The sequence below is a fragment of the Chanos chanos genome, chromosome 10 (assembly GCF_902362185.1).
Source record: "Chanos chanos chromosome 10, fChaCha1.1, whole genome shotgun sequence".
Taxonomy (NCBI): domain Eukaryota; kingdom Metazoa; phylum Chordata; class Actinopteri; order Gonorynchiformes; family Chanidae; genus Chanos; species Chanos chanos.
In genome coordinates, this window is record NC_044504.1 from 37,118,326 (window position 1) to 37,133,148 (window position 14,823).

Sequence of the window (14,823 nt, forward strand, 5' to 3'; positions counted from 1 at the left end):
CACAACTCAGATGGGTGGCGAAAGGGGCGTGGTATTTAAATGATGCATCAGGCATTACTCTTTTGCCTACATGTCAACTAGAAACCCGTAAAAACACTACACAATAACACGAACAGTGCCCAAATAAAGTTACGAAAATTAACTTTCATACAAAACGTTTTATTTTGTCACAAATATAAACATTAAGATATTTAAAATCAACTTTATTTCTTTTTCAAAAAGGCCATGTAATAAATACAGGTCGTCATTTCATGCAGATGTTCAAAACAATACATTTCATTCAAACGAAAGCAATAAACATCCCATTTTGTTCAAAAGATGTGACCAGTTTGGAATATCATGATATACTGAGTTTTTGTAAAAACTTTACTCTGTCATGTGTGATCAGACAAGATCCTTTCAACAAAGCTATCATAGGAAACAAACTTACAAAAAGTCACATCTTTTCGCAAAAGCAGTGAATGCAAAATTAAACGCACGCACGCACGCGCACACACGCACACACAGTCATTCAAGCCTAAATCTTTTTGATCAAGACCAAATCAAAATCCCCCCCTTGAGAGAAGAGGAGAGACATTTGAGTCACTGCTAAATTGGACCGTCCCTCAGTCTTCAACGATGTCCAATAGGCTGCTGAGTTTAAGGCAGCATGCCAGCTCCTCCTCTCGATTGGCTGAGATCAGCCTATCAAGGTCCTTCAGACGTTTCGCAATGGACACAGGTGCTCCTCTCAACAGCAAACTACTGCTCGCGCTTTCGACGAGCTCGTCGTTACGGACTTCCTGGATAAAACAGAGAAGAGAAAGACTTTGCGTTACGAAAAAATATCAACACAGCTAGAGAAACATTAAAACACTCTTACATAAACTTCTGTGGCTTTCTCCATCTCCCACCCTGAGTGATAACTTGTCTAATGAGGCGTGATGAGGTGAACGCTCTGGGAGACGCACTGTTTGGTGACTCCTCGGTGCCGTTACCTGTCTGAGGGAGGCGGACGCCGCAGGGCTCCTCTGAGACGTTGTGAGAATCTCAGGCACGGAGAGGAGAGTGGAGGGGAGGAAGAGAGGCATGGAGAGGGAGGTCAGGGGGTCGACATCCAACCAGCGCTGCAGCTGCTCCTCGAACCTGAAGACACAGCAGTGACGACAGACTGTGAGATGGTTTTTCACCACGGCAGTGCCAGAGTGGGAACCCACGGGGTCTTCACAGACCCCCACGATCAGACAGGGTGATGGGTAAATGAAACAGGTCTGACGTCTTAATCAAAATTAGGACCCAAAAGTTCTTTGATGTTCTAGAAACATCAAACCTTTTAGATGTACATTAGTCACAGCACACCAAGTGACACGGAACAGAGTGGAGGGTTAGAAAAATGGAGGCACTCATGGACAGATTCCCGGGAGTGCACCAGCAACTGAGCATGGAATTTCGATGATGTGCAAGGAAGGAAAGAAAAAAACCCCGTCAAACAGACCTCTTGCTTTCAGCCTTCTCCTGCTGGATGCCAGAGAGCACACGGTGTGGGAGGAGCTCCTGGGGGGAGGGGGTGTGGGTGATGTCCAGCACAGAGGCAGACTCCTCCTCTGTCCTCATCAGGCTCTGGAACAGCCTCTGTCTGGGAAAACGCCGCGCCAGCACGGGCGTCTGCCTCGGCGTGTCTCTGCGTCGCGGGAGACAAGTTCCAGGTTTTTGGTTTTTCTTTTAGGTCTGAATCTAGCAGTGTGGTTCTGTCTTGATGAGATGTCCTTTAACCGGAGCTTTGGATACTCACCCCTGCGCCTTCTCCTCCCGTTTCTCCTGGTGCGTGCGTTTCACAGCCTCTATCCAGCTGACTGGGGGCTGGAACCTCTTCAGACTGTCTTTGTGGAAGTATACCAGAATCTCACCGTCATCAGTGAGAGCATCTAGAGTACGGACACACACACACACACGCGCGCACACACACACGCACACAGACACACACAGACACAGACACACACACACAGACACACACACATGCGCACACACACGCACACACACACGCGCACGCACACACGCGCGCACACACACACACACACAGAGGCATCATGTTAGATCGGTACACACTTAGCTGTGAATGAAACAAAATGGCTTCTTCCCCTGCTGAGTCTCCATAGTAAGAGGGCAATTCAACATTTGGCATCACACCGCTATTGTGTGTGTGGGTTTGTTTTTTCTTTTGGACAATCCTGCCACATTTTGCCATATCCCTTACCATCTGCCATAGGATATTCTGGAAGCTTCCAGTCCCTCAGCCGATGATCGACGCAGAGAACCACAATGTCGTCCCAGGGGATCTGGAAAAAAGTGGGTCCTTCTTTTTCATCATCATCATCATCATCATCATCCTCGCTTCCTAGAGGCACGCAACGGGAGCGCACCCTCTCCAGAAGGTTCTCCAGGCGTGACATGAGGAGGGGTTGGGTCCGGGGTGACGTGGGGATCTGGGAGACATACTGAAATATGGAGGCACGCAAAAAGCTCCAGGCAGCTTTTGGATAAAAAGAGAGAAGAGGAACCCGAGAAACCATCAGTACATGTGTAGGACTCTACGCAAAACCTCTCTACTTTCAAAAGAAACCTTGGCTGTCATGGTTCGTGCACTCCGAGGCAAAAAGGACAGGAACAATATTCACTCCTCTGACGCACAAACAGGGAAACACTAGTCAGATTCATATTTCCTACAATCATTCATGTCTAGACGGGCAGGGAGCAAACTGATACATAGTGACAAAGACATCAGATGCAAATGGGAGACACCTACCATGGACCGGAGGGAGGTCCCAGACAGGGAGCTGTAGGCTGAGGACAGTTCTCCTCAGCCAGGCCAGGTGCTGGGGGGAGTTCCACTCCAGATGAGGCACCAGGTCTCTGGTCTCAGACACGGAGAACTCAGAGGGGGGCCAGGAGAGGCCAGAGAGATGTTCGGAAGACACTAGGTTGGCCAGAAAACTCAGGACGCTGTTATAGAGCTCTATAATGGGCGCGGGATCTTGGCTCGGCAGCCTGGCGCCGGCCCGGTTCTGCTTGTCGTGGTACAGTCTGGAACTGAACTCCTGACACAGGCCGGACTCCACAAACTGGACCAGCGTCTGAGAGGTCAGGACAGAGGGAGCAGGACAGCGGGAAACCAGCCACCGCACTGCATCACTGACCTGGGACAGGACCAAGGGGGAGAGGATAAGAAAAAAAACGCACCGAACACCTTATTAGACTGACCTGTGATCAGTGAAGATGCTTTGTGGCTGAGAACATAACAATTGTGTGTGAAAAGCATGTGATTCGAGTTCATGTTTTCACAATCTTATCTCTTATCTATCTTTGGTTATTTGTCTGGTATTGTCTGAAATTGTAACTTAAAATCTTGTTACTGTAATGGTATCTTAAAGTCTGCAATACTGAGTTCTCCTCTGAAACACCCCTCTAGGTGAACGTTTTGATTGATGCAGGCATTTTCCGTGGAAAGGAAAGAGAAAAGGCTTAGTGAAGGAGGTGGGAGGGGCAAAACAGACCTGCTCAGATCCTTGCATGTCATTGGTGGTTTCAGGGATCCGTATGAAGGTGTATTCGGAGATAAGTCCGTCCTCAACCAGCATCTTCAACCTCAGACCTACCACAGGTGAGAAGACGACTCGTTACAATCACGTCTTTCACGACATCACCAGATCCATTTAACCACTATAATAAATAACACAAAATGATCTCTCATGCGCACACACATGCATGCTCATACACACACACACACAATCTCACACACTCACACAATCTCACACACTCACAAGATGTGCCAATTATACATTAAGTTACTGTATATTAACATATCTTATTATATATTATATATTGAGCCATTCTGCTCTCTGTCATATGTATACTTTCATATACCTTCCTCCAGCGTCTGATCGCTGGCTGTGCCCTCAGACTGGACGGGCACGATGACGGCCAGGGGCAGCGGGCAGTGGAAGCCACTGGCCTGCTGGACCTGTTTAAGCTGGAGGAGGGCAGACAGCAGGGGCACGTCCTCTTCCTGACCCTGGCATCCCTGGCCCGCGCTGAACAGAGCGGGCAGCATTATCACCAGGGCGCTGGTGCCCAGCAACTCCTTCTGCTCCTCCAGCTGGCACTGCTGCTCCTCACTGAGCGGACCGTGGGCCACCTGGACACAGGTGTGTGGTTCAGAAATGTTTCTTTTCAATAATACCACCCAGGTCATTTCCTATCTGAATATCTAAACGAATAAGACCCAACTGCAAGCCAAAACATCAGTCAAAAATCATTTGGGATCACAAACGGGAAGGCGACTCCGAAACGTGAACTCTAGAACTTTCTGGTTGAACGGCTTTCAGGGAGAACGTTCGAGCGTTCAAGGTCACCTTTACGCAGACGTGAACTTTGTGAGTCCTGTTTCCAACGTCTCTCAGGCCGTTACTCATGGACAAGGTTTGTAATTTCCCCTCCGGGTCTTTCTCGCCGTCTTCCATCCTTTCCTCTCCACCCAACTTAGCCTCCAACCAGGCCGTCAAAACCCTGCCAGACAAAAGAAGCCAGAGTCGCTCTCTGTAACTGTCACGCCGGCGTACTGAGAGACTCAACGGGTGAAACATCATCCAGAAACGCTTTACCTGTTGACAATACTTGTATCGCTCTCTTGATTGCTGGGTAAAAGCAGGGCAGCTTTCCAGAAGATTCTCTCTGGAGGACAGGGAAAACTCTCTGCCACGAGGGACGGGAGGTCAAGGGGCGACCACACACGCTCGCTGAGGAACACGCAGAATGACCGTGAACCACAAATAAAAGTTTTTGGTTTTTTTTTAAACGGAATTATTTAGTTCTGTTACATCGCACTCATTTCAAAGTCTCACCTCAGCAGTTTACTGTAGAAGAAGTGCACTTTCATCTGGTGGACAGCCTCCTGTCTCATTTTCAGTAACCTAGGTTACGCAGAGAGTCAGAGACAGAATCAGTTTGGACCTGAGCCGTGTTCTTAGTCATTACAGACACTCAACACATACAGATAGGAACACTGAGACTGGGGAGGGGAGGGGCGGGTGTGTGGAGAGGTTTATTACCTCGTACAGGACACGGTCATGAGGCCAGCGTTTCCCAGATGGACCAGTCCTTTTGCCAGGAGTTCCAGAGAGGGGCAGGTAGGAGCACTGGGGGCAAAGGCTTTGACTTTGAACCGCGGGTCAACACAGCACGGAGCAGCCGGAAAACCACGCATCTGCCTCTTCAGCTGTCTGCGCACTGCTACCACGTCACGCCACCTAGAAGACACGCACACGCACACGCACATACAGAGTTAAGTCTGAGCGGCGCATCACACACACGCATACAATAGTACATATGGGGGGAAAAAAAAGACAAGCACACTGCTGCACCTCTTCAGGAAGCGTCGGATGCGTCGTAATTCCACATCCAGGACCTCCTGGGCTATCTGAGTAATCTCCATGCTTAGAGCCTCCTCAATCAGACTGTCACACTCCTCCTCAGAACAACGCGCAATACACGCTGCCTTCTCCTCCAGTGCCTGCCTGATCAAGCATAACACGACAGATTAACACAGCTGCTTAACACAGTCACCAAACACAACAGCCTCATGGAGTCTTCATTCATCATTTGCTGTTCTGACCAAAGGCAGCAGCGGCTTTAAGCACCAGGCGCTGCTGGAAAGACAGCTGTGACGTACTGTATCTCAGCGCCGGCTGTCTCCTTGATGCTCTCTAGGAGAACTTCTTCACTGATCTCAGAACAGAGATCTTCACTGAAGCGGTTCAGGAAGGCCTCACGCTCCTGTTTACGTCTGAAATAAAACACGGTAAAGCAATACAGACTCTGAATACAGACTCCACCATCTCAACTGGCCGCGTGAAACCAAAGTTTTCAACTTAGACTGTTGTCTTGGAGCTTAGAGAATTCACGTTTATTGAGTGCACCACACGTAAACAAAAAATAAACTTGGCAATGATATTATTTCCCCAGAAACTTGTTGAATACCAGGACATTTCTAATGATATGAGCTGAAATAACCAACTACAAATCCCAGCAGCCTAATCACCCATGACACGCTGAAGAGAGAGGACTGAGTTAAAATGACCAATACAGTACCTGGCTTCTTCCATCTTGCGTTTCTCCTCAGCAATTCTGTTCTTCTCAGCTTCGATCTCTGCTGTGGACACCTCTCTCAGCATCTGACCCAGAACTTCACTCACTATCGCCTCCAGCTGGCTGCCGCTCTCACTGCAACCAGAGAACATCTTCAGAAAAGTGCCAACACACACACACTTGTGCCATATGACGGGGTATTAAACTACAGGCACAGTAATCATGTGGTAATACTTCAGAAACCGAAACTAAACTGAGAGAAAAGCATAATTATTTTTGTTTTTAACAACAATACATTTTCAGTGGTTCCACTATTTTGGAGCAGGTTAAGTTTCACGAACAACGAGTGCACGACTGGCCGTTTTCATTATGGCTTTCTCGCTCTGTGCTCTTCATAGACACATGCTTTCACTGTGACTGACAGGCCCTAACAGCGCGGCGGTGTATCAGTAGCTGGTCTTACCTGAGCGCGGTGGAGACATATTCTGCTCCAGCGGTGGCCACCTCCTTAATCTCGGGTAGAATCACCTCGTCCACGACCGAGTCCACCTCTGCCATTATATCCTGCAAAAGAGAAAGTGCCACAGTCACTGGAAGGCAGCAAATATTCAACCAAAGGCTGAGCAGAGGACAAAGGAGATAAAGGATTTTTTTTACTGAAGTGACAACACTGTCAAAGAAGAACAGATTTGAGTAAAACAGTTTAGAGTGCATGTGACAGTTGTGACAGTGTCCTTCACAGGGAAGAAAAGAAGAAGGGTTTGAACGCTGGTCCGTCCTGCCCGAGTCTCACCTCGTCTGAGTAGACGGGCTCGGGTTTGGGAGGGGGGGTCGGGAGTTTGGCGGGCTGGAATGGGAGCACTGCGTCTGGGGGCAGGGATGTCGTCGCCGAGTGACCCATCGCCACGGCTCCCTCTGCGTCTGCAGCGTTCACAGGCTGCACTGTGGCAAGCGCTTCAGCAGTGGTCTTCCCCTCCTGCCTCTGTGCAAAGGTTTGAGCTGCGAAAAACAAACAAACAAACAAAAAACAACCCAAAAAGCCAAATAAGCAGGAGCAAGTAAACAGAGATCATTCCCAACGGTAAAACGAACACAAAGTCTTTTCAGCCTGGTGCTCTTTTACTTCACAAGGTCAACCCAAGGACAGGGGACTCCGCCCTTGGCGGTAACCCCGCTGCTGTCCGCTGCCCGTGACCTTCACTTACCCTTCAGAGCAGAGGGAGGCTCCAGAGAAATCTCTTCTCCTCTGTACCTGTGCTGAGAGTCAAAGCTACAGACAGGGGTGTGGTGTGGCGGATTGGGCAGCGGCCCTCCGTTCACCACCTCTCCAATCAGCACAGTCCGTTTCTTCTCTATGGTAACAGACTTCCTCTCAGGCATGGAAAGCTCTGGCTCCTGATAGGCTGTTCTGCTCAGCTCCACCATGCTAGACCAATCAGACAGGCCAACATATGCCGTGAGTCAGTGACACACTTCGACAAACTGGTCAAAACCGGACAGCTCTGCATTAGGGCCTTTTAATGGATATACTGGTCTAAGGTGACTAAGTCAGTCTTAGACCAGTTAATTAGACCAGACTTAGACTATATTACTTTATAAACAGAGACATATTCCTAACGCTATAGGGAAGACATGACATAGTGGATTTCAAAATTAAATTTAACACGGTCCTTGTGAATGTTGTTAAATATACTTCATACTGAATTCCATTAACTGAGACGCATTTGTCGGACATTAATACGCAAGTTTTCCCAGATGAAGATGAAAAGAGAGGAGACTGATATCGTTCTTTCCCAGATGAAGAGAGCGCAGACTGACTGACCCATCGGTGACGTTGAGACCGTACTGCTGGACGAAGTCGGAGGCCTCGCTGGCGTTCCGGAACATTAGCATCCTGACCACGTCCTCGATAGGGAAGGCAGTGGACCTCTGGGAACCCACGGTGTATGCTATGTTCAGGGCCCTCAGCGCCTCACGTCTCACCTGGATACACACACATGCGCACATCCACACACACGCACGTACACGCACACACACGCGTCCACACACACACACGTCCACACACGCACGCACACACGCACGCACAAACACATATGACAAAGAACAGAAATTAAAAGAGAAAATGAGATAACTGAGGAGAAATCAGAGGTCTGATATTCTTGGACCACGCGGTGAGCTAAAAGGTCAGGGACTGGTGTGTTTCAGAGTTAGGGATGTTGCCACTGTAAAAGACAAGCGTGTTTTACCTGATTGAAGTATCTGTGGAGGATACAGCTGGCCAGATAAGAGGCAGAGTTGACCAGTTTGAAGAACCTGACAAAGTTGTTGCTGTTGAGAGCGGCAAAGGCCTGAACGGCGAACTTCACTTCCGGAGAGTTCCGCACCTCTTCGCGAAACTGCTGCACCTCACTAGGTGAAAAGACAAACCCCGCGTTCGGTAACTGTTCACAAACCCAACACGCTGACTAGATTCCTTAACATAGCACAAAAGCCCGTAAGCGAGGGCCTGTGCCATTTTCGCGTGTCTCATCATCATTTCACAAAATACTCACAACAAACAAATAATAAAACAAAAACTGAATTACATCCACGAGGAAAAAGCCACGTATGAAAGAGGAGGCGACATCACAACTACTTTCATCCTAAAAAACGAGTGCTCTAAACGTTTGCGGTCGGGACAGACACGAAGGTGTCCGACTTTTAAAGACCAGAGGGCGTGGCAGGCTTTGCATTCTCCTCGTCAGCTTTCAAAAGAGACACTTAAGTGACCGACGTGAATGGCGTTCGCCTGTGTCACTCTGTTTTCAGCGTTATCGTCTGTGCATGATGCCAACGCGTCACAAACGAACTGCAGTACCTTTCCATTCAACTCTATGACAGAGTCATTATTCCGGGGCGCATACTAATTCAGCGACTCACCGCAGAATATCCCCGTCGTTCAGTTTGAGCAGCACGCTGTACTGGCGAAACTCTGCCTCGTGGGAGCAGTACACCCCCCTGGTGGCCAGGTCCTGGTACATCTCCTTCAGGCTCTGGAGGCATTTGGTCATGTTCTCGTTGTTGATCTTGGCGTCGAACGACATCATCGGCTCTTGGCACAGGTGGTGGGCGCAGTGGATGTGGAAGCGCATGCATTTCTCGATCAGCGACACGGTCACCGGGTCACACAAGTGCTGCTGGGTAATATCCTGAGGGGTCACGAATTAAAAAAACGTCAAAAAGCGTTTGGGTGGAAGGGTGCAGCTCTGGACCGGACACACATACAGATTAAAATAAGCAGAGAGTGCTGACCTTGCGAATGCCTCTGGTTCTGTTCCAGACAAAGTCGTACCAGTCACGGTAGTTTCCCTCTCCTTGGTCCATGATCTGGGTGACCAGGTAGTCCATGGTCATACTCAACACAGGAAGTGGTCTGAGCTCATGAGGGAGGGGCTCTTCCTGGTCAGCTGATGATCTGCTGTATTCTTTAATGGCAGCACAGTGGTCCACCTAAAAAACAAACAAACAAAACAAAAGTAATAAGGTTCCCAAGTTTAGATCAAACCCCTCCCCCCCCATTTCTACATGCATAAGACAAATGTACGGTTGTGAAAGTCTTGATGTGAGCAAGCAATTCAGAGAGGACACTGTATAGCCATCAAAACACTTCAAAAGTCATCAGGTGTCCAGACTCATTTTTTCAAAAGAACAGAAACACTGAGAGATGACAACTTCACTGATAATTCTGGAGGACCAGGATTGTATCCTGTTGTATCCACATACTGTATGGTAAAGAGGCCAGGGAGGAACCAACCTTCTCTGTGTCTGGGACGAGCTCGAAGGTGCTGAGCTGGTTACGTGTCTCCCTCATGTACCGTTCTTTCTCTGGACACATATCAGGACATGTCCCCACAAACACTTTGGACAAGTCCAGGTCTGTCCTTTTTGGCCGACCTGTGGGTGGGGTTTGAGACATGTCCTCAGTTTCTCCTCGTACAAAGCCTTCACATCCTAAAGCCCATTTTTACTGATAGATCATACACACATTAATTACGACTGTTCATTATGATTGACAGATGCCATGCACAGGTGACTGCCCTTGGCGTTTTAGGCCTACAGTGGTACAGTTCTAAGCAGTGACTTTCTGAGCTGAAGGCTCTGGACAGCCGTACCTTGCCGTAAGATCTTATCTCTCATCTCGAGGAGGCGATACTTCTCCTCTGACGTCTCAGCCACCTGACCAATCAGAGGGAGGAGGGAGGAGGGCAGGCTGGTCACCGGGCGGTCTGAACTCTGACCCTCAGCACCCGAATGCTGCTGCGGGTCACTATCAAACTGCAGCGTTTTGGCTATGGTAGGTTTTTTGATTGGAGAGCTGTCACACACACACACACACAAAAAATCCCGAATTACATATTAAGCGGTGATAAACACAACTAAGGCTTTCACATGACATGGAATCACACATTTTGATGACTCATCCTGAATTCACTTTAATTAAAGAAAAAAAACCAAACCAACCAACACTGACATGTGTCATAAGTTTCTGAGTGAACCACTGAGGAGTGCAGTCACACTTACCCTTTGCTGAGGGAGACGGTGCTGCTCACGGCCGAAGACCTGGACGGTGGGTTCCGTAGAGGAGAGGACATGAGGGGTCCCGGCCGGGCGTCCGACGTCTCGCTCACTCTGGCGTTCCCCTCGGGACGTCTCGCAGCTTTATCTCCAGGGCCTGAGAAGACAAACGAGGATGAACCAGGGCTTTCGTATCACTGGACAGGTACCACTGCTAATCGCCGGACAGGTACCACTGATAATGCCTCATTAAAACATTACAGTACGGGGTATCGCTGGATAGGTACCACTGATAATGCCTCATTAAAACATTACAGCACGGGGTATCGCTGGACAGGTACCACTGATAATGCCTCATTAAAACATTACAGTACGGGGTATCGCCGGACAGGTACCACTGATAATGCAACATCAACATCAATATCCTCCCCGAAGTGGCATGCTCATTCAACACTGAATGTACTTATTAAAAAAAAAGAACTGTTCATAAAAACTGAAACATTCACTCACTCTGTTTCTTTCTATGCCAAAATATTTGAATTTCATGTCTGTGAAAATTCTTCCCCCTCTTTTTGGCTTTGGAAGCAGAGGCCTGGAACAGAGCAAGTTACACACGAGTATTTCTTGATCTTTTCATCACAACACGTCCTTGTAAACTTCACAACAACCTAAACAAATGAAAGGCTCGGAGGTCCTCGACTACGAGCGGACGAGCATTACAACAGTAAAGAAATTCCACTCACGTGGTCTTGGAAATGCACGATGGCAAGATCCTTCTTGGGCCTGCACAACACCTTGCAGACTTTCCCAAATTTACTAAAGTGTTCGGTGATGATATCCTTCGTGTTGAGATCTGCTGGGATATTCTTGCACTGGACTGCGGTGGAATCAGACGGAGAGAGGCCGCCCAGACTGTCAGTGCTCACAGTGCGCTGGCTACGTCTGATGGGAGACTTTTCCTCAGGAGCTACAAGGAAGGTCGATAAAGACCAAGACAAGGTGACTTTAACCTCCATACAACACATGCACTGAACATACCGAGCAGCTGCTATTCTGACCACAGTAATTACAATAAGAACGTGGGGGAAGTATGTGCAGTCGAACAAACTCACTGGATTTTTCTGTGCTATCCAGAGTAGCTACTGCTGGAGCAGGGGCCCTGGTAGCAGTGCCAGCCACATCAGACACTGGGACTGGAGGATCTGGTCTCTCAGGCTGGCTCCAGTCTGGTGGACTCTCTGCCTCTTTTGCATGCTCCCTGTTGGTCTGGTTGGCGGCTGATTTCATGAGGCCACTCAGCACACTCCTGAACACTCCACCGCCGGCGGCAGGATGCATCCTCAGAAGGGGGCGTTTGGGCGGGTGTCTCGGAGCCTCCGCTCCTCCTCCTCCTCCTCCTCCCTGCGTATTCTCTGCTTTCACAGCTTTCGCTTGACTGGCTGCCGGATCTGCCGACTCCTCCTTACGTTTCATTCCTTTCCCCAGACTCCCAAAAGACCCCGCCGCGCCCGCGCTCTCCTGATCGGCACCTCTCTCCGCTGGGATCTGCGAGGCTTCCGGTTTGCTTGCAAAACCAGACTTGGAGGCACTGGGTGCGAAGTTGAAGGAGAAGGGAGTCACTGGTTCAGAGGATGGTTTAGAAACGGTGCTAGTGCTGCTGGAAGGATTCGCAGGCTGGGAGAAGGTGAACTGGAGACTGCTGCTGCTGTTAGAGGTTGTTTCGGTTTTTTGCAGACAGGCGCCAGAGGCTGAAATCGATGGAGCTGCAGCTGGCTGAGAAAAACTAAAGTCCATAACTGCGCTGATGCCTTCACGGACAGACGGTTGATTCCTTGGCCTACGGACACTGACGCTCGTCTTGGTGGAACTGAAAGTCACAGAAGCAGGTGCAGGCTGGGGATTGGTCGGTTCCGGACTGGCATTAAATATGGGTTTAAACAGAGCCTCGTTCGCCGGTTTGAAGTTTGTTGTTGTCCCAAAGCTCTGGCTACTGACCGCGGTACTAAACAAACCACTGGGCTGGGAAGGTGCCGGCTGCTGGGCGAAAGACGAAACGTTCGAGCCAAAAGATTGACCTGCCCCACTGGAACTGGATGGCCCCTGGGATGTACTGGTAGAGAGGCCGAAACCTGTCGCTTGCTGCCTAAAAGCAGTAGGCTGGCTGAATGTAGCGTTGGGTGCAAATCCGTGTGCAGATCCAAACGTTGGCTGAGAGGTGGCAAAAGATGGCGGACCCCTCAACTCCATCGCCGGTGCTCCAAAGGCAGAAGTTTGAGTCATGGAGGGAAAAGTGGAGGATTGTCCAGATCCCTGTGGTAAGCCATCGCTCTGACCAAAAGATGGTTTCTGCCCAAACGACGAAGCTTGTCCAAACACAGAAGTCTGCCCTGAAGGCGGGCCAAACCCAGACGGCTGACTAAAAGCAGAGGGCTGGCTGAACGTAGGTGTCGCCGCAAATCCAACGTTCTGCGTAGGGGTATTGGAGTCCTGTTGGCCGAAGGACTGAAAGATGCCGGTACTCTGATTATTACTATTAGGGGCCTGGAACGCACTTTGCGGTGTACCAAAGATATGAGATGGATTCATCGTCAACAGGGTGGATCAAATGCTAACGACGAAATTCAAGGACACGAGTTGGCTCGTGTGAAAAATGTATACTGAAAAATACTTTCTCCTGGGGTGAACGCGGACACGTCTATTTGCATGTCTGAATACAGATAAACCTAAACAATGCTGCTTACGCGAAGTTTTCCATCCATGATGAAGACAGTAAGCAAGACGCTTGAACAGTCCGTCTGCTGAAAAATGAGACCAGAAGAAAATTATTACTGAAGAGTGAGTTATCTCATAAAAGAATCTAGAGATAAATGTAGCGACACACGGAGCCTATATTTGTATCTAAAATGAGTAATTATTATCGCCGTATATGCAGTCAACAAGGCTGGCAGTCAAGTTAACGAGCTTGTTTGGCTGAATTACCATACATCGAATAACGTAGTGTTTGATCACACATCCAGGGTACATTAGCTAAGTTAGCTAGCAGGGAAGCCTACATGCTAGCTGGCTACCAGTAGGCCACTTAGAGAATTCTATGCTAAACGAGTGGCAGGTCATTTACTAAGCGGCAACACCTTTTGCAAATAACCTAACTGCCGTTGGTGCGGGAAGTAAGGAGAATTAAGTTCACACACGTCTGCACTTACCGATCCATGTCGTCTTAGTTTGTTACTTCGCTAAAAAAAACTCGCAGCTCTAGGTTTCTCACTGAACAGTTGTTTTCATAGCTGCTTGCACTGTGCAACGAGTGACGCATTCGAAAGACGGCCGCGAAAACAAAGATATACCAAAATAAAAGACTGAGGAAATACTGCCGACAATGAAGCCTGGCGAAAATGTAATAAAATAAAATCATGATAACAAATGCTAACCCAAGTATTTTTTAAATCTATCTGTATACAAAATGAATGTAAATTTGCATATATCGAAAATAAATAGAAGAAATCCAAAATAATTGCAATTTCCATGAATGTATCAAACGGCATGATTGTATTTAACAGTGTGAAATTAAACCATTCATTCTTTTGTTTTGAACCCTCCCCCCTCCGTCCCCCCATTCACTTTCAATCGCTCCTTAAAGCCCCTTTCATTTTTTCAATCTTTTATATTGAAAATTATTCGTTTCAGCGGAAATTCTCATGTCACTCAGGGCAAGCTTTTTTTTTTTTTTTAATTTGTGATTGGTCAGACTTGCTTCATTTAATTCGTTATGTATCAAGTGATTGTTTTAAAAATACCAGGCTAAGAAAAAATGTAAAAAAAAAAAGCAATGTGTTATAATCTCCGGAACCATAGGTGGTAGTAATGCTCCTTTTTTTCGTACGTGTTGCTTGTCAGGGATCTCGACGTCGGAGAAGAAGATAGTTCATACATTTATACCGCTGAGTGAAAGATGTCCGGCCTGTCCCACATGCCGGTTTGATCATTTTAACGTATGGAATTGATCTCTTTTGCACTTTGAACAGTGGTTTACGTCCTTATAGTTACGCCTTTCAAATACCTGATGAGTTTCTGGTTTGTATAAGGAGACGTTCATTAGAGCGTATAGCGTTGTGGATGTGCACGAGACAGTGACCCTACGAAGCGTGAACA

General features: G+C 48.2%; 1 protein-coding gene across 1 annotated transcript; it reads right to left on the reverse strand.

Annotated features, from left to right (window-relative positions):
• Positions 1 to 221: 221 nt before the first annotated feature.
• mcm3ap (minichromosome maintenance complex component 3 associated protein) lies at positions 222 to 13,906 on the reverse strand. The gene is made up of 29 exons (XM_030787632.1): positions 13,878 to 13,906; positions 11,787 to 13,469; positions 11,418 to 11,641; positions 11,185 to 11,266; positions 10,681 to 10,831; positions 10,272 to 10,474; positions 9,914 to 10,053; positions 9,412 to 9,609; positions 9,040 to 9,308; positions 8,367 to 8,529; positions 7,943 to 8,103; positions 7,326 to 7,546; positions 6,914 to 7,119; positions 6,584 to 6,684; positions 6,124 to 6,255; positions 5,705 to 5,818; positions 5,397 to 5,549; positions 5,085 to 5,282; positions 4,878 to 4,946; positions 4,638 to 4,772; positions 4,389 to 4,542; positions 3,901 to 4,171; positions 3,531 to 3,628; positions 2,783 to 3,173; positions 2,234 to 2,509; positions 1,772 to 1,904; positions 1,475 to 1,660; positions 978 to 1,125; positions 222 to 782 (listed from the first exon to the last, which is right to left on the reverse strand). The coding sequence occupies exons 2-29, from the start codon at positions 13,258 to 13,260 to the stop codon at positions 606 to 608; spliced, it is 6,228 nt and encodes a 2,075-aa protein (XP_030643492.1). The 5' UTR covers positions 13,261 to 13,469; positions 13,878 to 13,906; the 3' UTR covers positions 222 to 605.
• Positions 13,907 to 14,823: the final 917 nt, after the last annotated feature.

Excerpts from the sequence above, each read along its gene's own strand:
- mcm3ap (XM_030787632.1), bottom strand. The coding sequence starts at position 13,260 with ATGAATCCATCTCATATCTTTGGTACACCGCAAAGTGCGTTCCAGGCC. Across the intron at positions 9,309-9,411 it reads GAACCAGAGGCATTCGCAAG|GATATTACCCAGCAGCACTT; the intron begins GTCAGCACTCTC and ends GTGACCCCTCAG. Across the intron at positions 3,174-3,530 it reads ACATGCAAGGATCTGAGCAG|GTCAGTGATGCAGTGCGGTG; the intron begins GTCTGTTTTGCC and ends GTCCTGTCCCAG.